The sequence below is a fragment of the Podarcis muralis genome, chromosome 8 (genome assembly GCF_964188315.1).
Source record: "Podarcis muralis chromosome 8, rPodMur119.hap1.1, whole genome shotgun sequence".
NCBI classification, from domain to species: Eukaryota; Metazoa; Chordata; class Lepidosauria; order Squamata; family Lacertidae; genus Podarcis; species Podarcis muralis.
Window position 1 is genome coordinate 34,557,154 of NC_135662.1, and position 25,616 is coordinate 34,582,769.

The window sequence follows — 25,616 nt, forward strand, 5'->3', positions numbered from 1 at the left end:
ACTGAGTTATATTGAAGCTCCTCAGTTACGCAGGAAAACAGTTGAGGAAAACAGGGAAGAGGGAGTCCTGACAACAATGGCTTGTTGTCAGCTAGAAGAAGGAGCCTTGCTTCAACAACTACCATGATTTGATTTCAGATTCAGATGATGGGCCCAGAAGGGCACATAGCTGTCAACTTTCAGATTTGAAAATAAGGGATCAGCAGCCTCAAAAATAAGGGATCGGCAGCCTCACCTGTCCCAGGGACAGTCTACGGGATATCTAACAATCCGGGATAGCAGCGGGAAGCAGCGGGAAACGACGCTGGAATAAGGGAATTTCCCGCAAAGAAAGGGAAGGTTGACAGCTATGGAAGGGCACCACATTGTACCGAGGTCACATCCTGTGCATATGACTTGCCAACATCATCTCCATTTGTGTTTTCCTGAATGTCTGGGTAGCACTACTAATTATCCTGTCACTTCAAGGTACAGTTGCCAGCGGTGAGTGCAGCTTCTCACAACTGAAGCACATCAGAATGTGATCCATGGCGGATGAGAGGCTCCCTCATCTCTCTGCATTTGCACAAGCCAAAGGTCAAAAAGCCACATTCTGAGTAGTAGCAGCGCACTATGTAACACAACAGATGTGTCACACATTTTACTTCTAATAAGTTTTCTGTTTTGTAGCTCAGTAAGCTCAGTAAGCATAATTTATTTTGGAATATCCATTATTGGAATATCCTAGCTCAGTAAGCATAATTTATTTTGGAATATCCATTATTTTTATCTTTAAAAATAATAAAATAAAATAAGCCATCCAGCTTACCCCTTACAGCTTTATTTTATTGTAATTTATACAATAATTTATATAGTGCTAGCGTTGGTTGTATTTGAAGTGAACTAGCTACATAGCACAAATGACATTGAAGTTGAAAAAGAAACATACAGTACTTTAAAGCTAATTGAAGGAAGATAATTTTTGTAGTTAGTACCCCAAAAACTAATAGAACATTGGAAGGGGTGGATGTTACAGGCGCTTGCTTTTTGCTTCTCACTGCAGCAGAGTGTACATCAAAAAACGCATCGGCTGAGCTCAGGTGGCCTAAGGCCGCCCCTGAATTCACATTTACTGTCGACTACTGAAATGACTTTTTAGAGATATTATAGAACTATTGGCCAGTAGCATGGTTATATCTATTGCCGTCAGAACCAGCCTAAAAAAAGACACCCTCTCTTAATCTTAAATTGTTTATATACGCGGCCGTTAATAATATATAAACACAGTGATAAATGCCAATGAAGAGTTGGAAATGCGTTAGCCAGTGCAGTTTTTCCCTCCAGCAGTTGTACTGAAACCTTGTATACAGAAAACAGAAGCAGCGAACTCAACGTCCCTTCGATAGCTCAGCTGGTAGAGCGGAGGACTGTAGAGGCGCTGCTCCACACGGAGATCCTTAGGTCGCTGGTTCGATTCCGGCTCGAAGGAGACCTTGCTTTTTCTTTTTTTCCTTCTCTGACAGGTATAAAATCTCTTCGCAGTGTTGCTATTCATTCCTTTTCTTAATGCCGTGTTTGTTTGTTTTTTAAGGCAATTGTATTATCGTTAATTAATATATATTTTTCTCTCCCGAGAAAGGCGAATTCATGAGTACCCAGTCTTGTATACGGATTCTCGCTACTTTTAACGTGTGGGAAAAGGAAAGCGGCACAACAGGCTGACTCCGTACATATCGCAGAGGGTATTTTGCCCGTTCGTGAGTTGCCTTTGGCTACTGCCCTTAAATACGGGCCGTTTTCGTTTCGGTCGTTTTGTCCCCTCACAAGCCCTGGGAGGCGAAAGGACTCCCTCCCCCAGCATGCCTTGCGCCTTAGCCCGCCCTCGGCCCCTCCTCCGGCTCCTTTCCATATCCCGCCACCTCTCTCCCCTTACTGGCCGTTCCCCCTCCTCCCTCGCACCAGCCCCCCTGCTTGGTCGCGTGCTTTCTGGAGCAGCCAATGGCGTAGCAGTCCGCGTGCGCAGATTCAAACGGCGGCTCTGGAAAGAGGCTGGGCGCGAGATTCGGCGGCAGGGACAAAAAAAAGAAGAGAAAGGAGCCAGCGAGGGTGGAGGCGGCGGCGGCGCCTGGGGCAAAGCAGCCCTGCCGGAGGAGCTCCGAGCCGTGACAGCCGAGCGAGGCCCCAGGCGGGGGACTTGGAGCCCGGCTTCCCATCCCTTTCGCTGGGCGTAAGGCCATGTTCCCCATGCGGGGGGCGAGGCGCGGCCGGGGCTGAAAGGCAGCCGCGCCCCCCTCCCCGCCCCCTGGGGGCTGCGCGCCTTGGCCGGTGGTGACAGCCGCGCTCCCTTCTTCTCGCCTTCCTTATGGTGCGCGCCAAGGATGGCGAAGAGGCCGCGCAGGTGAGTGGCCCCCGCAGACCCTCCCGATCGCCCCCTCCCCAGCGCCCTGCCTGCTGCCCGGGACCTTTGGGGAACCTGAGCCCTGTCGATCCCCTGGAACAGGGGGCTCCTGACAGCCCTCCGGCCGTCTCCACAGATCCCCTCGCCTCAGGAGATCCTCGCTGCTGTTTCCACGTGCCCTGACCATCGGATCCTTTGGTCCATTCACTCTTGCGCCCCAGCGCCTCGACCTGAGTGCATCTTCCCAATGCCAATTAAGGTGTCTCCCCCCCCCCCCCCGACATCATTAATATTATTCACAGAGCACAAGGGGACACAGAATCTTGTGTATTCAGTGGTAATCTTTTCACTTGATTCTCGGGTATCCAGTAGTAATCTTTTCACTTGGTTCTCCACCTTGCCCCCAGCTACAGCACTATTCCAACACTCGGATTTCTTCCCCTTTGGAAATTTATACTGCCCTCTGGGCTCCACCCTATTTTCTTTGTTTTTGTGTTTTGGCATCGAGTCACATAACAATGACAAAAGAGCCTTTCATATTGGTAATTCATGTCCTCTTATCCTGGTAATTCCCTCTGTCGCTGATTTACTGTAGTGTCGATACAGTGGTTTTTTCTTTTTTTTTAATCCTTCCTCTGTATGAGAATAGTAGATTGTACAGCTGTTACTAAATGAGACATGGCACTGTGTTTTCTTCCTTGGGAAGGCAAGGTAGAAAGCTAATTATTGTTGTTGCGGGGGGGGGGGGGCTGCAACGGGAAGGAAAGCAATGTCCATGTTGACCTTAAGGACCTGACAAGAGAGAGAGTGTTGCCTGCATATAAAGACATGTACAGTGTGTTTTATTCTCGTACAAACATTTTTTTCATATTTCTACAACAAATCACTCTGAAATTTACACCCTGTGTGATCATAGAATTAACATACAGATAAAACAAGAATGTGTAATAATTTCATTCTGGTGTAGATAGTTTATGTACAGTATCAAACTAGATATCCAGGATAGAGGATAGAAGAACTACTGTACTGTGGAATTACTTATCTATCAGATTAAAGTTAACAATGGATCTTACAAATGCAGTTTGGGTAGTGTGCTAATGGCTTTGACATTCATAAAACTGCCTTTTTACTTTCATTAGAATATTAAAAATGATTGAAACTGGATTATTTTTTTAGTTTAGTTTGAATTGGCAGTCTGTTACTTTTCTCTCATGTGTTCACATGCACACACTTGTGGGCTCAATTTTAATTCTGTGTTTATTAGTTTTATTTGCAACTCTGGAAATGCTAGCCAACTATCTTATGCCCAATTATTTGGAAATAAGCCACTTTTGAAATCAGTGGGACTTATGTCCAAGTAAAAATGGACAGACTAAGTCTAATGTGAATGATTTTTTGAATGTGAACATGGCTTAAAATGGGATATTATGGCCTGGTTCAAATGTAGTGTTAAGCAGTATTTCTTGTTCTTTGTTTTGTCAAAACTTTTATTTTTTTAGCAGAAAAACAAGACAAATGAAGCATCAAGAACTGCCCAACTGCTATCCTAAACATCTGAGTCGTCTCCTAGCTTTCAATGTATATAACATAAGATTTATTACTGTATGTGCAAGGCTCAACCCTGCCATACCCCTTTACAAAGCAGAGCAGTAATGTTCTTTCTAAGGTTTGTTTTCAATGTTGAAACCATGGGGTAGCATTCAACTAAATAGTTGTGCTTTTGCAGTGAGATTTCACCCCTTTTCCTCTCCCTATGTGCACTCCACACCACCCCCAAATCTGCTCTGGAGGAACACCACCACCACCAAACATATTTGAGAGGGCACATGGGGAGGAGAAGGGGAGAACATTGTGTTGTGCAAGGAAAAAGTCTTTTGTGTTGATGGAACATTTTGTTTAGCGCCCTGTTGAATACAACCCACTGTTTAGAACTTGTTTGCAAATCATATTCTGTGTTTAACTTGGAAATACTGTGAATTCAAATAATAGCCACATTTTTAGGGACTACTTTGAATTACTCATTCTCTCAATGAAGAAAGAGAATTTAAAGTAGTGTGACTGCTTTTTACAGTAAAGAAAGAAATACTAGCTGAGCTAAGTTCCCTGAAGAATGACATCTTGAGAGAAGTCAGTTCATGTGGGCATCTCATGTACATGCTCATCATATACACATAGGAAACTAAGCATATCTCATAAGGGCCTCAGAAAAAGAAGACTGTTGTGTATGAGGAATGTATGCATAGTGTGTGTGTGTGTGTATTATATTACAGTACATGGGAACACTGTTCCTAAAAAGTTTACATGGGATAACTTATTTGTCTCACTTGAATTTATACAGTGGTTTGTGACTTTGCATCATGGCACTAGTACCAGCTTCCTCAAAGTAGTGTTACTGTTTTCTACATTGGGGAAATCCTTACAGGGCATTCCTTACAGGGAAGTATCTTTAGGAAAAATAGGATTTCTTCAATACTATTTAGGAACAGTTGCTTCACTTCCTCTTGTGTGGATTCTCTAACAAGTGTCACACCAAGGAAGGCATCCAGCAATGTAAAAAAGGAAACCTTTTGGTGACTGAGAGTTATGCTGACATTCATGATTACATCATGGGTTAAGCAACCTATAAACTGCAGGTGTTTGTCTCCATAAACACTCAAAGCCTAAGTTAGATGAAGGCAGAGGAAATGTGGAAAGAGTATGCTTCATAGATAGTGCTGCTTTTTATTATCCCAATATAGTTGTAAGCCCCCTTCTCTCTGTTCCTCAGTGTCTGCTTTTACCCCAATCCTGTACACATGCATGTGTGCACATATATCTGTCTAGACTGGCTTTAAAGTATCCAGTGCCACCAAACCGGCCAGCTATCCAGGGACTATCATGTACCAGTAGTACACTTGTTGTCTGTAATTTAAAAAGCATAGCTCTTTGGTAACCTTACACCTCACATGTATTGGAAATTTGTAAAATATCTATTTCTGCACATTTATTAGAAAGGCTGAAGGGAAGCAGCTGCTGAAACATTTGTCTAAATAGGGCATTTACAAATATTAATATTGTGTCACAAATAGATATTGTAAAGGGGATGGAGGTGAGAACTAGTGGGTTTTTCCCTGTTCTTTAATTGTTATACCCTCTTTTTGGAAGGAAGGAAGTGTGATACAACTATGGACAATTTTTTTGATGTAAACACCCAATAGTTTTGAAATTAGCTTTTTTTTTGTCCAGTAGATGGCGCACAGACATCAAGGAGGTACAAGGGTGATGACAAACTTCTTCCTATTTCTTTTATTTCATCATGAGTTCCCAGCTTAATGCTATTTGCTACACAACATTCTTGAATAGAAATAAATTTAACATAGAAAAATGCATGGTGTGTTTCCCTATACACAGGGCCACCTTTAATGCAATCTGGACACTTGTTAGTTATGTTTGTGGTTTTCCAATAAAAATTTAACAAGTTCTTATGTAGTCACCCTTCTTCAACAAGACAGACCTTATATAAAACAAATGTTACTAAGTTGAGAAACCCAGGACATTAATCTCAGGACCGTATTGGATCCTGCCTAAATGGAATATTTGAATCTTTTGCTTTGATGCCCTACATCTTTTTCTTAACTGAAAGCAGTGCAGGGGCTGTCAATGGGGAAACAATGAAGGAAAACTGTCCTTCCCTCATGCTACTGTTCCACAATTGGAATTGGGCCTTCTGTTGATGATTTGTTATTTTTTTAAAAAAGATTTCTCAAGCTGTTGTGTAAGCATGGTTTCACTGTCAATGTTAACTTAATATTAGCTTGCACTTTGCAGTGAGGAAGATGATGATGACCTTCACTATGCAGATCATGACTATGAAGTACCACAACAAAAAGGAATGAAGAAGATATGTAACAGAGTAAAATGGACGCGTGATGAGGTGAGCCTTAACCAGGTAATGGCTTTTCTTTATGTTTAGATCTAATGTCATGTGCCTATTTATAAGTTTTTAAAAACTGTATTAACAGGATGAAAAGCTGAAGAAGCTAGTAGAACAGCATGGTACAAGTGACTGGACATTTATTGCTAGTCATCTACAAGTAAGTAGAAATTATTTCAATGAGATTTTTCTTATTTTACATACAAGAGTTCAAAAGCCACATGTGCATCTCCATTGCATGTGCCAAGATGTCTCCCACACTGAAGTCAACAACAAAGCTCCTAATGGAAGCTCTGGGTGTATAGTGGAGCCTTATGGAGTCTTCAGTTGGACAGTGATTTTTTTTCATTCTTCTGCAGAATCGTTCTGATTTTCAGTGCCAGCACCGTTGGCAAAAAGTCCTGAATCCAGAACTTATTAAAGGCCCCTGGACTAAGGAAGAGGATCAGAGGGTAAGTGATCTATATTTTTCTTGATTATTAATTATGTTTCTGAAAGCACAGTAGGATTGCCCAAGAGTGCACTACCCTGCTTTTACCTTACTGCTTTTACCTTTTGGCTGACTCAATTGTAGGATGGGGTTCACAGTCCCATTGTTGTGCTCTTAAGAGTTTACTTGGATGAAAACCAAAATATAAATTAGATTGCTTGAATATTTTCCCAAATTGATTTCATTTCCCATAGGATAATGCTATCAGTTTTTCACAACACTGTCATGTATTTAACTATGATGTGTTAAAATGTAACAATTGGTTTGTTTTTCTTACATGTTAAAAGCTTTCTAATTTTACCCTGTACATGGCCACACAGTATGTGGAAAGAAGAGTGATATATTTCAGACTGTTATCTAAAATGCATTTTCTTTCTCATTGGTTGGAAGCTGTACAATTTTTTATTTAAAAAGTCAGTGACACTCTGTCTTTTGGAACTTTTGAAATATAACTGTTTATCATTTTGCTTGACACAATCTTGTACTACTTCAGTATTACTATTTTTTTCAAGTAAAAATAGCCCAAATAAATGTAATTAGGATTCTCTAATTCTTTATCATGAATATGGCTATTGTTTTCTTATATAGTAATCAGTTGCATACTGTTGCTGTTCAATTTGTGTTCCAGGTTATTGAGCTTGTTCAGAAATATGGTCCAAAGCGTTGGTCTTTGATTGCAAAGCACTTAAAAGGAAGAATAGGGAAGCAATGTCGAGAACGATGGCATAATCACCTTAATCCTGAGGTAAAGAAATCTTCATGGACTGAGGAGGAGGACAGGATCATCTATGAAGCTCACAAACGCTTGGGAAATCGATGGGCTGAAATTGCGAAGTTGCTTCCCGGAAGGTAAAATCACACTGTTATTTCTAGGTTTCTGAAACCTATGCCAAAATAATTGGCACTGGCCTCCCCCCACTCCCAGTTTAACATGCTCAAAGAAGCTCCACCCTTCTCTATGCCATGTCTTAACTCAATTTTTTGTGCAGTAGGCTGCGCCATAACAATAAATGTCCCTCTGCCTGGCCAATCCTGCCAAGCATCCAGTGTCCCCAACTGATCTCCATAGATTTCTCTTAAACTTGTAGAGCAGTACCTAGTAGTTCTCCCAGCTAGGCTCATTGGGCTGGTGTGTGTGTGTGTATTTGGAGGAGGGGGGTCCTTCCTTGCATGTGTTTCTGGGCAGGCATGATTACATAAACCAGTAACCACTGAGGCTTAGAAAAGGAAAGAAGGGAGTTTGGTATATTAGATGTCCTGTGGCCTTCTGGCTCAAGTAACCAGGCAGCAATCTACTGAACTCCTTTAGTTTCTTCAAGTACCCATGATGTTGCTTGATATTGCAACGTCTATTTCCCCTCTCCCATCACCCCCTGCCATGCCAAGAATGTTACAGAGCTAAGCTGTGTAAGTGCTCCCCAGAATCAGCATAGAAGGAATTGATAGTGTAAAAGTTTGTTTCTAAAGGGTGAACTAGGAAGAAATATCCAAGAAATGGATTACAGTGGTACCTCAGGTTACATACACTTCAGGTTACATACACTTCAGGTTACAGACTCCCCTAACCCAGAAATGTTACCTCGGGTTAAGAACTTTACTTCAGGATGAGAACAGAAATCGTGCTCCAGTGGCGCGGCAGCAGCAGGAGGCCCCATTAGCTAAAGTGGTGCTTCAGGTTAAGAAAGAGTTTCAGGTTAAGAACGGACCTCCAGAACGAATTAAGTACTTAACCCGAGGTACCACTGTATCTCGCAGTGGATTTTGTAGTATTTGTTGATTAAGTAATTACAAATGTCCTGCTTATCAAATAGCATACCTTTCCTCTTTTGTTCTTTTGTGCTCTGCAATTTATCTTGCATTTTGAGTTATTTTAAAATCTGAATCAAATAGTTGTTAATGCTATATTCAGAGCAGTTAAAGTAATACAGATTTCTTCCTCCAGACGGCTATGATTCCGATAACAAAGAAACTAATACTTGGGTGGAATCCAAAGGAGGAAGAGAAACATTTTTAAATTCTACTTGTGCAAGTTTCTGTTAGGAAGAATCCTCTTAGATCCGCGTCCCTTTCTATTAGTATGAAAAAGAAATATTGTACTGTTTTAGAAATATTTGAAATTTCCCTTTTTAATTTAGAGAAGTACTGAGAGGTATCTTTCCTTCTTAAGACATTATTTCTCTCATGTTTCTATCTTGATATAGCTAAGCTCTCAGGTCAATGCAATATGTAACTACATAATTTCTACATTTTGGGCACAATGCAGCCAAAGTTAAATAGTGTTCATGGTTTAATTCATTTCAATAACAGTTAAGAAGGTGATTAACTCTCATCCATTGAATACATGAGACTTTATATTGCTTTACTTTGGCTGGATCTGTCCCATGATTTAGGACTGACAATTCTATCAAAAATCATTGGAACTCCACAATGCGAAGAAAAGTAGAACAAGAAGGATATTTACAAGATGGAATCAAGACTGAGCGACCTTGTTCGTCAAAACTGCCACACAAAACTTGTGCATCTACAGACCATATTCATACTCCAAATCAGTTTTACATACCAGTGCAGGCACATGTAAGTTCTTCAGAACCTTTTGTGTGTGTCGGGGGTTGGAAGCATATACTAAAATGGATGGTAATTTTTTTCTGTCAAGTGCTGCATTCTCTCCAGTGGTGAGTAGGACCACTGTTTTTATTTCTCCCAGCAGCTCTTTCTCTTTTCCCATCCCCCTCTACACCGCCTTTCCTGCTCTCTCTTCATTCTTGGTCTTCACAGAGATTAGTCTTCTGCAAAGGACTTTAGAAATTTGGCTGAGCGCTATGGCTAGCCAGGTGAAAAATAAGGCAATGCTCCTGTTCATAGTTATGTAAAGCGAGGGATTTCTCTAGATGAAGCTGGCATGACAAGCTAATCTGCTGAAATTCCCTCTTTTTCTGGTATAGATGTTTTCTGTTTCATTTATTTATTAAAATGCATAGTGATGGATGAATACTGAGGGATATAATAAAAATTGGAGTGGTTTGTGTAAGAACCATCATAATAAATGACACTGAGTAACGTTTCCAAAAATAGATGAAGAATAATAACAAAACTAAACAAATGGGACAGGGTACAAAACAGAGGTTGGGGAGTTAGTTGGAGTCCAGGAAGAGTTAGGTAAATGTTAGTTCTTAAGAGGTATTTAAAAGTTATTACTGTCTTTGCCTCATGAATGGCCCAAAGGAGGATATTCCTGAGGTGTGTGCTGTTGCTGAGAAGGCCCACTTCTCCTTGTGAAAACTTAGAAATATATTTATTTCATAAAATTTATATACTGCTTGATTGTAGAAAAAAACATTAAGGCAGTTTACAAAAAAGACGGGCTTGGTTTATGCCAAGAGAGGCTGTCTGCTACAGTCTGCATCCTGGTCCCAAGTTGTTTAGGGCTTTAAATATCAACAGTGAAACATTCAAAGCAACTAGGCAGCTAATTTAGACTGAGACATGTCAAGATACTCAGTTCCATCTAAGAGCATGTGCATTGCATCTTGCCAACCCTGGAATTTTTATTTAAAAATCCAATGTTTACCGCCTCAGTAAGCCCCCCCTTTTTTTTTTACTTGGAAAATGAGCTCTTCTCTCCAAGTGATACTGTGATAAATTAAAAGTGTGATAAATGGATATTGTGATGAAAGTGATACAGTGGATAAATTTTCTTTTATAATTTAATAACCTGAGAGTTCCTCATTTGTCTCAAATTGATCAGTTTTTGAAAAGAAGTATGTGTCAAATTTTAATAATTTGCTGAAATTGAAAAATGTGTATAAAGTGTATAAAATCAGTGTATAAAGAACAGTTCTGATTTGTTAGATCCCAGGATATCAGTATGTTTCAACAGAAGGCAACTGCATTGACCATGTCACAACTTCTTCAAATTTCATTCAGGTAAGTTATGTCTATAATGATGAATTTTTAAGCTTTTTATGAAAATATTTGGCAGATAGCATGCAAATATATTTGTTTAAGGACTTTATCACCAGGATTGTGTTGAGCAGCAGTTCCATTAAAATGAATAATGGCTTTTATATAATGTGACCTCTAGGAGAGCGTTTTGAGAGGAATTCTGTGCAGGCGAAAAATGTGTCTATAAGATTAGTTTCAAAGGTTATAAGGTGTTCCCCCTTTTCTTTGGGGGGCAGATAGAGATTGTGTGGCCTACAGTGGCCTGGCTAGCACATTGTATTAAATAATACTGCAGTTTAAAACAAACTATTCTGAATACCAGTTGCTGGAAACCACTGGAGGGGAGAGTGCTCCTTTGCTCAGGTTCTGCAATTTTGGAGAGTTGCAGCTAGGCAGGAAAACAACAATCCTTTCCTCCCTAGCTGCAACCCACAATCACCTCTACTCCATTGTAATTAAGCTTCAAAAACCTCTTACTGTAGCCAACAGAGGGCTTCTCTGAAGACTACCTTGTACTGTGAGTTCTTTTGGCATGGGGTGGTGGAATAATGATCCCCAGCTGTGAGCCTGTGACCCTTCAGAATTTCTCCTAAGTTGCAACTAATCTTGAAAAGCAATCAGGAGGGACACTGGGGGTGGAACTTATGGGCACCAGGGAAGGCCTCTGGGTGCATGTGAACCTGTGGGCTCTGTGTTGGCAATCCATTTAAAAATAATAATAAATGGAACGCTTCACGAACCTACATGTCATCCTTACACAGGGGCCATGCTAATCTTCTCTATCGGTCCAACCCTAGTACATGTGCTGCCGAAGCAAGCACAGGCAATCCATGTTTTAAATGAGAACTTATCAAAGTTTAATTGAGTTTGCAGAAAATTATAACAGCAAATATGTTGCCATTCTCAGTAATGTGCCCTAAACATAACACTTTGTCCTTTGGTGTTGTTTTTTCTTCAATGTATGCATCAGCAGCCATTTGATGATGATCCTGACAAAGAGAAAAAAATTAAGGAACTTGAGCTGTTGCTTATGTCGGCTGAGAATGAAATCAGGAGAAAGAGAGTCTCATCTGTAAGAACTTTTTGTATAAATATCATGATGGCTAATGATTTTTTACTGTGTATATTTTAAACAAATTAATGAACAAGGGCTTTATGATTCTGATTTGTTTCATATGTGTATTCTGCTTCCCCATTCTCCTTTGCTTATACAGGAATCCTTGAGGGAATCCTGTTGGTTTTCCTGCACAGTCGAACAAGAGGGAGGGGCAGTTGAGACAGCTTGAATGGCATAATGTCATTATATCTTAGAGTTTTTAGAAGAAAGTTGGTGCTTTCAATACCTTTCATTGCTAAATTATGGAGGGCAAAGGAAATGTTGCAGGAAGGGAGCTTCTATGCTATATCTGCCATTGGCTCTTTCTCTGCATACGGAATGTGTTTTCCTTAGAATCCCAGTATGCTTGAACTATAGCCTAAATGCCAATCAGCATGGATTAACAATCAGACCTTCTTCCCAGGGAACTCTGGGAATAGTAGTTCTGAGAGGGGAATTGGAGTCTCCCAACCACTCTCCCAACACTAAAAAAAACCAACTACAGCTCCCAGGATTCTTTGAGTGAAGCAATGACTGTTTAAATTGAGGTGATACTGCTTTAAGTGGCTAGTGCAGGTGGGACCTAGGTTGCCTAAAAGTAATTTATGTTAGTCATCTTTCATGTTTAATATCAATAAAAAGCAACACTTTTTGTATTCTTAGCAAGCTGGAAATTTTTCTAACTGGTCTGGAGGCTTCATCATGGAAGATAGTATGACAAATGCCCTAAATGGCCTTGGGGAACAAACAAATGACTTCTATAATCTGGATGAAACCCAGACTGCAACAGCTCAGCAGAACTCTCCTACCAAATATTTGGCTGTGGAGGCAAATGCGGTTTTGTCATCTCTACAGACCATTCCAGAATTTGCAGAGACGCTAGAACTCATTGAGTCTGTAAGTCTGAATCATCTTATTTCCAGCCTTTAATAAACAATTTTTCATAATATGCAAAAGAGAAACAAACAAACAATATTAACATTAGCACAATATATAGCATTTGTTCTATGTATTGCAAGTGCTACATAGTAATAGTGTTTCACTATTAGCAGCTTTATTGGTTTTTGTAAAGAAAAACAATACAGAATTAGGAATTAACATTCTGGAATAAGATGAGAGAAAATTAGGAGACTGAATTCAAACTAAAAAGACATGCACGTAAGGACTAGAGTTAAATTTAGTCCTTTTGTGCTAGAATGACAGTGCATAGTTAAGCAACTGATCCCACCAGTCCAATTCTGTTGAAATAAATAATTCTGTTTATTTTAATAAACACATGGCACAATGTTTCTTTCTCCCCCTTGTAGGATCCTGTAGCATGGAGTGACGTCACCAGCTTTGACCTCTCTGATGCGGCTACGTCCCCTGTCAGTCAAGCTCCAGTAAAACTAATGCGGATTCAGCACAATGATGGGGCCATGGAGTGCCAATTTAATGTAAGTGTTGTACTAGATGGCAAAAAATCAAGTGACGACGAAGAGTCAGCATCTCCAACTACAGCCAAGTTCAGTACTCCTCCAACTATTTTGCGCAAGAAGAAGAAAACTAGAACTGGACTGTCACCATCAGCCAATGAACAGAACGATGGTTCATGTAGCAATGGTTCCAATTTTGCACTAAAACAAACACCAGTGAAAACACTACCCTTTTCTCCTTCCCAGGTAAATAAAATTAATGTAATTAAACTTGCTTTTATTGAATAGGTTAGGCAGGGTTGTCTACTAAATCCTATAAATCAGTAAAAGATGATGTTACACTATTCATTCACTTGTAACTATTGTGTAGTTAAGTATGCAGCTCTTCCCTGCTCAGTACATTGGTTCTGCACATTTTAACTCTAAGTGACTCAGACCTGTCTTGGGTTGTGTCATGGCAGGAATTGAGATTGGCTCTATAAATGGCTTGCAGCTCTTCCATACAAATTAGTATTGTTTCCAGTGTTATCTGAATGGCGTCAATCCAACACAGCTTTAAGCCAACAGTTTTACAGAAAATCACTGAAAATATTGGAATGATTACTCCAAAAGTTCAGCAAAAGGTCAAAGTAGAATGAAAGGTAGTTTGCATTAGTTGCAAAGACAGCAATGTGATCCTCGGATGAAGGGTGGTATAGAAATTTATTTATTTATTTAATGATGTTGTTGATATTAACTGATTGGGTTGCATCCAGTGATAGTTCTACACTGCATAAAACATACCTGGGTACAGCCCATTGTTCTTCTCTGACATAAGGGTAGAGAATCATTCTTATGAAATCTTCATAACAGCATGATGCTGAATGAGAATTTGTCTTGCTACAAGTTGGACAGCTCATAATTGTGTGTATGGGGCAGAGTAATAAAAGCAAAACTGCTCAATTTTCATGGAACAATTTGTGTTCTTGTTTTATGTGCAGTTCTTCAACACCTGTTCTGGAAATGAGCAGTTTAACATTGAAAATCCCGCCTTTACATCAACTCCAATTTGTGGCCAAAAGGTTCTTATTACCACACCTTTACATAATAAAGAAGTAACACCCAAAGATCAAAAAGAAAATGCAGGGTAGGTATATGATTGATTTTAAATGGCTTTTAGATATGAATTAAAAACAAAACAGAACCTAGATGCGCTGAAGAACTACTTTGCAAATACCATCAAAGGAAAGTGGGGGAGTGGATTCAATCCTTAAAATGACTGATTTTGACTAAATAGTAACACACTGCATAAATAACTTTGGTTCTTGGAAAGTTTTAGGACACCTACTATTAGAAGATCGCTGCTAGGTACAACACCAAGGACCCCTACTCCATTTAAGAATGCTTTAGCTGCTCAAGAAAAAAAATATGGTCCTCTGAAAATTGTGGTATGTAGAATTTTGGTTCATATTCCTTTTACGTAACTTTTGGTTCACATTGACTTGGATACACATACACACATACACATATCAGGACCCATTTTTTAATGTAATTGATTTTAAACTGTTTTGAATATTAAGTTTTAAATTGCTGTAACTCCTAATGGAGGGTGGGCAAGAAATCACATCATTATTAGAGTGGGACTTCTATTTAAATATAAGACCATACTATGATAGGCCATGTTACTTTGCTTCAAACCAGTTGTTCCTTTCTTCCTTTGAAAGTTTAATGGTAATCCTTTGTACTAGTAGATAGGTATATAGAGAAGCATGGTTTGTTAATGTCCTCATCTCTTTCCATAGTGTTGTGCTGGATTGCTTCTGGATATTCCATAAATTAAATAAGAATACAGTTGAATTACTTGTGCATTGGAATTAAATGGTTTTTTAAAAAGTAGTGTACATACCGGTAGTTCTATGATATTTAGGAGAAATCATCTCCTGACTTGCCTTCTGCTTGATGTATTTTACCTGTTTGATTAGTCACAGCCCCTTGCCTATCTGGAAGAAGATATCAGAGAAGTTTTAAAGGAGGAAACTGGAACAGATATCTTCTTCAAGGAAGAAGAGGATTCTTTCTACAAGGGCTGCAAACTAGAGGTAAGTTACATTACCCTTTTTCAAAGCTCCTTTACAAAGAGGGTGAGGGCACCACCCACCCTTGTTGTTTTTTATGGGTATTATTGGAGAGAGAAATGATTGTGAGTGCTCCAGCATGGGAGCAGAGAAGTGTGTAATTTTGCATGGGTGCAGGGAGTGTGTAATTTTGCCCCACTTTATGTTGCAAGCTTAGGTTGGGGAGATAGCAGAAGTGAGAATGCTGTTGCTACCTGTAAATACATACTTGTATATTTGGCTAGCTGTCTATTGTATTTCTGTAATTTGGAATTGATATTAGTCATTATTTTTATTTTGGTTTAATATTAATGTTTTATTTCTGTGCTGTTGTAAAATGTGGAATTTTTCACTTTTTAATCAACTTGTGATACTTGTATGATATTGTAAACTGCTTAGTGATTTCTGTGAAATATGGAGCAGTATATAAATTTAAAAATACATAGTATTCTAGCATTGCAAGGATTATGGAAACGATTGAAGTTGCCTTTCTTTCTTTAAAATGTTGCTCCTAGAATCCTTCTGTGAAGAAAGTCAGGAAGTCATTAGTTTTGGATCCTTGGGAAAAAGAAGAGCTTGGTGCCCAGTTTTTCACAGAAGACAGTGTTCCAGATGTACAGGTGAGCAGCATGAATTAAAATATGCACATATTTAAGGTAGAATGTAAACTAATTTGTTTCTGTAAATCATAGTTATTTGAAATCCTCTCTGTTGACAAGTAGCACAACCAAGCATGACACTGGCTTTAAAAATATTACTACCAAATTTAGATGTTAAATGGCAAGAAAAACAGCAGTCTTGTCTCATTTTGTAATGGAGCATTTTTAATATTATTATTTATAGGCGGCTTTTATGCTAGAAAGGTCTTTGTGTTAGAGATACAAGAACACATTTATCTGGATCCATAAAATATTTCAAGCTAGAATTATTGGAATTAAGATGATACAGCCTATTGAAGTCATATTGCCAAATGCTGGTTATTTTGATGATAGGGAAGAACCTGCTGGGCCTTATTGTTTGTGTTACAGACAGTGACTGTTTTAGGAATGTCTGATACATATGTGACCATGCATGCATGTATTGCCCACAATTTCACTTAAACACGTGATGCCTTTGAATGTAAATGGGGGAGTTGCCTGTATGTCAGTTTTTTATTCTTCAATTAAGTTATTTGATTTAAACTTTTTTCTAGTCAGAAAATATATATACTACATCCCTCCTGATGATTCCATTATTGGAAATACATGACAATAGAGGCAGTAGGACTCCAGAGAAACAGGATTCCAGTTCAACAAAGCTGAATGTAGCAATGAAGAAAAAGCAGAATACTTGCACTTCAAAAAATGTCAAAACAGAAAAAACCTTCCAGGTCTGTATTCAATGCATCTTAATACTCTGCTTTATTTAGTTTAGCTATATGTTCTTTGGAAGATTACTTTTTACATTCTTTCCTTTCTGTTTGTATTTAGCAGCTTAGATATAAATAAGGAATTGAGGGTTCTTGATGCAGCTTATTTTCTGCAAGATGCTCATGATGCATCCATTACAACTAAAATTTCAATATTTACCAATGCAAATATGATGCATTGGTATTGAAATATGATCCATTGGTATTGAAATATGCAATGCAAATATGAAGGCTTCATTTTAAGTCCAGTAGTACCCATGTAGATTTTAGTGCCGTGCCCTCTTTGTAGACTTGGAACAGTACTGCTGAGGTTTCAGCATCCCACATAGTGCAATGATAATGGTGCACTAGAACCACATTGCAGAAAAACGTGGGCAAGACAGTTAAGAGTAATTCAGATGCTAGCTTCCAAACATGTTATATGTATTACTGTATGTGTACATGCATCTAATGGGTACATACCTTCTGGCCTCAGCCTTAGCATCCGTGTGTTGAATGAAATGTCAGGAAGGAGAACCCATCCTTGGAAAACTGTTCCTCCTGATGTGTTCCTCAAAACAGGCAGGACTAGAAACCATTTGGAAGTCCACTCAAATTTTGAAAGCTGTCAGCAATAAAGTTGTCTATTTGCTAGGAGCATGCATGCACTCTTTTTGTGAATAGAATTTTGAACACACTATCTGTCTTTAAATCTAATCATCATAATCACTTATCATGCATTTCAAGGGCAAAGTCAGTTTACTGGGCACAGTATCTGCATACAGAGGTTTCCTATGGGTTCAGTGGAGCTCTGATTTCCTCCCACCCCGTAACGAGAGCTTCTGAATGAGAGGCCTCTCTGTGCCTTCCATATTCACATCCAGCCCTCCCCTTTGGCTCCGGTGCATAAGTAAAATGGATGCTGGTGTTCAATACCTACCTTTATAAGAGTCCTCTGGAGATGGCAGTTGTACCTCCACCTGGCTGGAGCGCCAAGTGTGCAAAGTGGTTCACAGACATTTTCAGTAATGTTTGATTATATAGTATGAAACCTTTTTTGTTTTTGTTTTTAAATAATAGAGGAATCTGTTCAATGGCACCTTGCGGCTGACAATTTAAAAACTTTTTATTTTAAAATAGCATAAGCTTTCATAGGTGACAACCTATTTCATGGAACTGCTCAGCATCTGAAGTGAGTTGCTCCTACAAAGGCCTGTGCCATTTTGTAAAAAAGAAACTTTTCAAAAAAGCTTGGTGCCATCAAACAGATCTGTCTGTATTTGGAGTAATGTGTTTATATTGAACTGTAAAGTCTGCTGGTGTGATTATTCCCACATTCCAGATGAGGGAGCTGAGGCTGAGAATAGGAGCATGTCTTAGGGCCACTTAGTAAAACTGAGAAATGTTGAATTCTTATTGTTAAATGATACATTTTATTTTAAGGTTTGGTTGTGAGGACACTGTCATAAAATGGACTTTCCCTTCTTTGTGCCCCATACTCTCCCTATATCTGCTCCAGAGGGTTCCCCAACCCTATGGAGCAAATTTTCAGGGTGGGGTGGGGCTGTAGGAGAGAGAAGAGGAAGCTGAAATTCTGTCATGCCAGGAGAAGTTACTTTTCCTGTGAGGCAGCCACAATTGGAGTCCATATTTTGCTTATAAACAAAACAAGTTTGATGTGACTTGCAAGTAACTGTTACCTGGACCATGTGTTGCAGGCCAATTGTGAATGGGAAGCTGTTGTTTATGGGAAGACCGAAGATCAGCTTATTATGACTGAGCAAGCAAGAAGATACCTGAGCACCTATACAGCTACTGGCAGCACTTCAAGGGCTCTGATCTTGTGATGGTCCCTAAATGTACCAATCTACCTTTTTCCTTTATACTACAGACTTTATACTGAGATTTCCCCCCAGTAATGTATGTATGGATACTTTTTTGAGTTGAGGCTGCATTATAAGGGAGAACTTAAGTCTTTTTTTAAACCTTTTTTAAAAGCAAGTTTAATTGGTCTTTTAAAAGACCACTCTAAAGAAAATGGTGAAAGGAATATTTTTTTAAGCCGTTTTTAAAATTCTTTATACATTTCTCTTGTTCTTAAGAAGCTTTTAATGTAGAGTAGGTTTACAGGTACTCAGTGATCTGTAAAAGAAAAACATTACACAACTCCTTGAGAATGCTTTTGCTTAAACGCATTTGCTTATGTAGCAATTTTTATAAACACAAAAGAAAGACTAAAGGAAGAATAGAAAGTTGCACTACTAGAACTAGGTATGCTGCACAAAATTAACTACAGTGTTAAATGTATTTATTTGAGAATGGTACTTCTAATAAGAGTAGACAAAGGGAAGAATTTAATTTTTATTAGGATAAAGCATCAGTATTCAGAAATCTCAAACTGAGACCATTGTTGAATGTATTGTACAGCATGTGGGAGCAGGAAGACTTTTGTAAATTTGGAAGGGGGTTTGTTTTTTAATTTATTTTCATTTTAAAGCTTAAGGCTGCAATCTCACCAAGTGCTCGCATATTCCTGCTGCTTTGCAAAACAACACAAACTCAGGAGGAAGCCAGGACAAACTTGCTCTTGCTTGCAGATTGGAGAGGAGTAGTATCATAACACCCACTTCTCAGAGACAACACCTTTAAGCACTGCTGGCCCTTGCTCCTTCTTTCCATTGTTGTAACCTCAGCCTCATGCAGTGTTTTTATACACAGTCCATTCTGCTAGTTTTTGAGATGAACTACATCCCCTTATTATCCTTTCCCCATAGAAGCAGCAGTCCTGACCAACTCCTCAGTCTTTTCTTGAATATGAGTCTAAAGATAACCTGCCAGTTGAACCCCATTCTCCTTCTAGTCTGTGAAGTCTTTGGGACTCTATGCACTGCCTTAATTTTGGTGGGACACTTAAGAACTTTCCAGTATATATCAGTCAGGGGCATTATGAAGAAGAAGAAATCAATGTGTATTTTATTTCTTTTAGGAAGCTGCAGTGGGATTACTCCTGCAAAGCTCTAACATGGGTAGATTGATAGAAGAGCTCTCTTTAGGTCAGAGGATGTGAGCAGCTTGTGACAGTGAAGAATCAGCCTCTTAATATTCTCATATGCAGGTTGCGCCTTTTGACAGGGATGAGAGCATCTTGTTTCTGGTGGTGACTGTTGATCCTACAAATGGCCCAGGGAAGGGAAGGAGAGCAAGGCCCCAATATCGTATGAAGTATCAGAATTGACTGTGTCATGAAACATTGTACCTTGCAGAAGTTAACAAATGGAAAATGGGAGAGGAAGCTCAGTTGGGCTGGCCTTTTACAGCAGTTGCTCTGACTTGCTCTCAGTCTCCACAAATGCATCATATTTTACCTGAGGAGATAGATTGGAATGGTGGTGGTACCTGAGCTGTCTGTTGGCTAAGGGGTGTCTCTGAAGATATCCTACTATTCCTAATCAAATCAAAGCAGGAATAAAAGGAAGTGGCCTGTGGTGTGTCTCAGAAGAAGCACGGTGCAAGGTATAAACACATCTCCGTGTGAAAGAGACTTCCTCTTTTCTGTTTTCCCCCCTGAGCTGTGTAAACACTGTGAAAGTGGCAAAAGGGAGAATGAGCATCCTTTCTGAAGGATGGTGGTGGAGGATCTGCTGCTATGGCAGGATGCGTGAAGTATCTGGGTTGCTCTGCGAATGCCAGCCCCAGAAGTGGGTCTATGCGGGCACAAACGATACAAAGGATTGCAGCCTCAGTGTGCAGATATATATATATGTATGCAGGTTGTCTAGAAGCCGATGTTGTTTTCCTGGTAAATAGCTCCAGCAAAAATGAGAAAGAGCGAATTTTAACCTTGGTGCATGGAATAGCAGCGAGATTGCATGCTGTGAAATACATGAATTTGCATTTCATCTATTCGAGATTGCACTATTCCCTTTTAAATCATGTTGGTCTAATATAGTAGTTTTAAAGTTCAGCTTAGTTATACAACAAATATTCCAGGACCCTGGTTATTAAAGGGATACATTGTGTAGGGACAGAACAAGAGGACATGCTATGTCTCACCTTGTAGCCCTATTTAGGAATCAACACCAATGCATTACATTACACCTCTGAAAGAAATAAGAGTCGGCTCATATAGTTATTTTTCTTGACACAAGCAGCCATGGACTTTCCTTGGCCACATTTTGTGCTTGCTTAAGTGTGGAGAGATGTTGGTGTGAACTGGGCTGTAGATTGGTTAGTTGAAGTGGTTTCTGCAATTGTGCTTGGGAGAAGTGCCAACACAGTCACAGAAGTTGCTGTTGGCTCTGTCTCTGTACAGCTCAAGTCACCCTCAATTTTCCCCACCTACCCTGTGTGTGGGCCTGCACATCACTAAGGATGATCTATGGTTACTTGCGCTTAGGCTGTGAACTCTTTCTAAAACCATTTATGCCTGCTCTTGGATGCCTCAACGACCCCATTTCAAAACTGTTTAAAATGAAAATTCATTTTTCCCTTAATATTTGTACATGCTTCTAATCTTCACAGGTTACAGCAGTTGCTTCAGTTTACCTGCTTTAGACATTTGCACTTATTTATGTCTGATTTGAAGGAATGTCTTAGTTTTGCTTGTTGTAGCTGTTGTTTTTTTTAGTTAATTTCTTGCGAAACATAATGGTGTGCTGTCAACCTTAATACTGACAGGAAAATAGAATTGTGTACTGTAGGTGTTATCTATTTATAAATCTGACACTCTTCCTCTCCACTCCTGGGTGTGCTGCTATAGATACTAGCAGAATCTGCTTGCTGCTATGAGAGATGGAAAGAGCGAGCATCATATGCACTGTATGTAAAATGACAAATAGAATGATGGCATGTTCTCAAGCTAAACTGATATCAACTGTTGCTGTGCATGGAGAAACACAATTACCAGAAAGAAACCTGATACCACATAACACCAAGAACTCTAAAAATGATATTCCTTATTTTAATATGGTGTGTGTGTGTGTGGTATGTAAAGCAATCTCTGACGTTAGCATACTTAAATACAGCTTAAGGCCCCGTATCATAGTTATTTATTTATTATTTTAAATGGATATTTATATATAGGAATATTCACCTCGCTGCCTTTAATAGGCACTCAAAGTTTTTATCCAGTTTTAAAACTGTTAGCGTTTTTTCTGATCAGCTCTGTTGATAAGAGGATTATTCTTCCTCTTCAAAATGTGAGAAGCCAGTTTGGGATTCCCTTTGGCATTGTTGGTTTTGGTGTGTTCTCTCTTCAGTATGTTTCTTTAGAAGATTCCCCACCTGAAGCACAAAGGAGTTAAGTGATGTGATTAGCATAGTAAGACTGTAATTCAGAGAACCATTCCTACTGTGGCTTTTGACTTTTGCCGTCTTTTAAATCACAGCCTACCCACCTCAAGGCCATGTGGCAAGCTACAGTCATGATGGCTGTTTTAAGTAGTATGTGTGTGTTAGCCTCTTGTCCTTCTGGGTATACACAAGCGCTTAGCTGTATTTAAAATGTGTTCTCTGGATTACAACCATTATGCCAAGATCCAAAGAGTGTGTGCACCAGTGCTGCCTGGATTTTCCAATTCTAGCTTTAGTTTCTTGTGCTACGTTGGAAGATTCTCTGGAGAGTCCCTGACTTTCTGGAGTAGTTCTTGGGAGGACAAGGCATAGCAGGGGACTGGTTTGTGGGGGAACAAAGTTCTGCAGTGTACACACAAACACTGCCTGCAGCTCTTTGGGCTGACTCCATGTCTTCATCTATTATGCTTAAAAGATTTGCTGCTTTGCAGGAGGTATGCAAATTATTTGTATTTTTCTTTTTAAATGGTACCAAAGCCTCCAGTACCTAGGTTTAACATAGGTCTCTGGTAAGTAGTACAAACTGGAGCTGGTATTGGTTGAATCTTTCATTTAATTGCTTTCGTGTTGCTTTTAGCAAAAAGAAATAAATAAAAGGTTTTGAACCTTTGCCATGTTAGATATATTTTGATACTTTTGCAGTCTTAGGTGCATTTGCAATTTTTAAAATATATATATATATATATAAGTAGAATACTGTATACCTGCGGCAGCCAAACATGCATGTTGGAAAATGACAGCATCTGTTAATATTTACGTTTCTAAAGTTTTGACTCTAATTATAAGATGAATATCTTTGACGTTTTGTTGTGTTTTGTTATTTTACTGCAGATTTTGTTTCACTTAAAAGAATCTTGCATACAAAGCAGGAGACCTTAACACAGAAATAAAAACATTTATGTACATATCTACTGGACATTTACTTCTGGGAAATAAGTGAAATCTGTATTGATACTTTGTTTGATTCCTAAATGTGAATCATGCTTTCATATAGAGAATTACCCAACATTGGAACAAGTTACTTTAAGCTTTTTGATAGTATGGAGACTTACTGGAAATTCCATTTTTTTGGCTTGCTCTGGGCTATGGGGGCTTCTTCTGACAATGGCAAGATTGGTATTGAGTGTGGAGGAAAGGATCAAGGAAAGCTAGATTGAGGACGTTGGGAGAAAAATTGGGCAACATATGGGGCATGTACAGCAACAAACTAAGATCTCAGTTGACGGAATGAGGGATAAGAAAATGGAAGCCAACAGATAGTGTTTATAGATGTCAGTTGGGGATTTAAAATGGGTTAACAGATGGGTGAAGAGAGTTGGTGCGTCTGTAAGAGAGACGGTGTGGAGAGCAGAAAGATATCAGAAGACAGCCAAATCTGAGATACATTCAAAAGAATGAGAAACAAAAACTTTGCAAAGCAGAACAAAGAAAGTAGATGAGGTAAAATAAGATGTAAATTGAATGAAATAATGAAATTATTTGTCTTTGTTTCTCTTTGAAAAGTTTAAATTTGACTGGTAGTTATTTGACATTTTGTATGCTTGTGTGACATACACAAACCTCTGAAGTCTAAAAGCCTGTGTGTTTGTAAAATTTGATACATACCCCATAAAATATATCCATCCCCATCTTTGTTCAAGATACAGCAGGTCTTGTATGAGTGGAGAGCATTTTTTTAAAAAGCAATACGTCACCAAGCTGCTTGGATTGATGCATATATTTTCAGGTTGCAAAGAACAAAACAAGGTACTTTCCAGTTTCCAGATGTTTCAGTCATCTATGTCTGATTCATAACTGGAAGTCTGCCTCTATTTATATATAAAAGTCAACAAAAGTTTATGAATGAGTTCAGTGTACTCAGAAGCACTAAGAAGAGCAGTATGACAGTGTTCCCAGAGCCTGCCACACCAGAAGTGGACCAGATCAACTTGTGAGTGTTATCTTGGCCTGCCTTGGCAAACAGCCAGACGTTGTGTATGCTAGACACCAGATGGCATGCCATTATGAGCGTGACAAGTGGGTCATCTGGCACGCTCTTTGTGGGATTGTTGTTACTGCATAATTTTTGGCGGGAACAAAACTTCCTTTTCCCTTTTTGAAAAAATTAACTGTTTCAACAGCTAATAGGTTTTTTACTGGAAGTATGCTCCTCCGTGTTCCTTCTCCACACATATTCATATTCTCTCTTTTTTGTGAATGGCTGTAGATGGAATACCTTACCTAACAATAAAAATTATATTTCATTTTGTCCATGGTAATAGTTTTGATGTTTACATAATATATCTGTGCTGGAGAAACATCTGTATCCTCTGATCACTGAGTCTGATTATGCACCTTTTCCACAATAAAACATTAATCTGGTTCTTCTAAAAGTGTTAAAATGTTACTAGCCCTAAGCAGTAGGGTAAGGGAGGGTTTTATATCTAATTTTAAACTGTGTGCAGCTGTTCCTTTTCTTCAGTCATATAGGGAAGAAAGTTATTAGGCAGAAATTCAACAAGTGCAACTTGCTTATCACATGGGGGTGAAGTAATGGAGTGGTTTTTGCTTTTTTCATATGCTGAATTTTTGTCATGCATGGGAGCCTAGCCAGGTGAAAAAGAGAGAGCGAGGGCAATCCTAGCTGAAGCAGATGTTAGTAGTCAAATGTTGTCAACTGAAAAAGCATGAAAAAGCTATTGTCACACCTCAAGGTGAAAAAGTTAACTTTTATGATGGCAGCAAGGAAAAGCTAAAAAGGCGTGCGCACCCCCACCCGACCTGAGAACCTAATACGTAAGAAGCTGAGCTGTGGATTATTAATTTTTTAAAAAACAACAGCAACCTGTAAATGTTGCTGAGCCATCTCAGAAGTGCTGTGACCCTGCCTTTAAAAGTTCACTGCACAGCTCTGCCTTGACAGCTCAATTCACGCAACAAGCTTTCATGTCATTTCCTTTTGTCATAATGACTACAGAAAGGAGGACGAGGAAAGAAGACACCACCTGCTAAGGCCTTTCACAGCAAGCAGAAACTTGTGACAACCAACCTGGGTCCCCAGAGAGTCCCTTCTTTGCCAAAAAGCATTCAACCAATTTGAAATGATCTATGTTTCGCCAAAAGTTCCAGATGCTTTTTCTTCCTCGTGTTTATTCAGCGAGGGGGGAGGGATGCTATTAATATTACTTTTGCGTGTGTGCGCTTCTAGGGTTAAATTTTTAAATGAGGGAGTCAACTGAGTTTCTTAGTGAACTGAAGGAGTGGAGCATTGTTGGAGCATGTGTCTCATCACAGCAAGGATATTCTGATACACAAACGCTTGCATTTTCTTGTGAGAAGCTCAGACACTGACATTTTTCAGAGGTATGTATATTTCCTCTCTATTTTGCTACGGCTCCCAATATCTGTACCAACAAATTGAGTGCCAGTGGGCTTTGAATCCCTATTGACCTGCTAGATTGGAATAGACAAAGTGTGGTCATAGACCTCACCCTAGGAAAGCTGTACATGTTTTCCGAGCTGACATACATAATGACAACAAATCCCTACCTCTGCTTCTCCAGTTCAACCAC

The 25,616-nt window shown here is 39.3% G+C and overlaps 1 protein-coding gene and 2 non-coding genes across 11 annotated transcripts; 2 read left to right on the forward strand and 1 right to left on the reverse strand.

Annotated features, from left to right (window-relative positions):
- Positions 1–1,193: 1,193 nt before the first annotated feature.
- On the forward strand, positions 1,194–24,313 carry MYBL1 (MYB proto-oncogene like 1). Of its 9 annotated transcripts, XM_077932948.1 has the most exons (18): positions 1,195–1,502; positions 1,619–2,377; positions 3,880–4,043; positions 6,185–6,290; positions 6,379–6,450; positions 6,650–6,742; positions 7,409–7,629; positions 9,171–9,354; positions 10,630–10,704; positions 11,693–11,794; positions 12,482–12,715; positions 13,126–13,479; positions 14,214–14,359; positions 14,546–14,660; positions 15,195–15,311; positions 15,842–15,946; positions 16,519–16,695; positions 18,432–24,313. In XM_077932948.1, the coding sequence occupies exons 3-18, from the start codon at positions 3,982–3,984 to the stop codon at positions 18,558–18,560; spliced, it is 2,292 nt and encodes a 763-aa protein (XP_077789074.1). In that variant the 5' UTR covers positions 1,195–1,502; positions 1,619–2,377; positions 3,880–3,981; the 3' UTR covers positions 18,561–24,313. The 9 variants fall into 9 exon arrangements, with proteins under 9 accessions (XP_077789077.1, XP_077789081.1, XP_077789074.1 ...); XM_077932951.1 differs by having other exon boundaries at positions 1,194–2,377; positions 14,552–14,660; XM_077932949.1 differs by having other exon boundaries at positions 1,195–2,377; positions 3,877–4,043.
- On the forward strand, positions 1,376–1,468 carry TRNAY-GUA (transfer RNA tyrosine (anticodon GUA)). The gene is made up of 2 exons: positions 1,376–1,412; positions 1,433–1,468. It is a non-coding gene; the product is annotated as a tRNA-Tyr (tRNA).
- LOC114601443 (U6 spliceosomal RNA) lies at positions 11,439–11,543 on the reverse strand. The gene has a single exon (XR_003707765.1). It is a non-coding gene; the product is annotated as a U6 spliceosomal RNA (small nuclear RNA).
- Positions 24,314–25,616: the final 1,303 nt, after the last annotated feature.

What these genes read in the sequence shown, in the direction of transcription:
- MYBL1 (XM_077932949.1), top strand. Translation starts at nt 3,982, where the DNA reads ATGTGCAAGGCTCAACCCTGCCATACCCCTTTACAAAGCAGAGCAGTA. An exon ending in ACATACCAGTGCAGGCACAT is followed by an intron (nt 9,355 to 10,629) that starts GTAAGTTCTTCA and finishes CTGATTTGTTAG; the next exon opens with ATCCCAGGATATCAGTATGT. An exon ending in GGAGAAAGAGAGTCTCATCT is followed by an intron (nt 11,795 to 12,481) that starts GTAAGAACTTTT and finishes TTGTATTCTTAG; the next exon opens with CAAGCTGGAAATTTTTCTAA.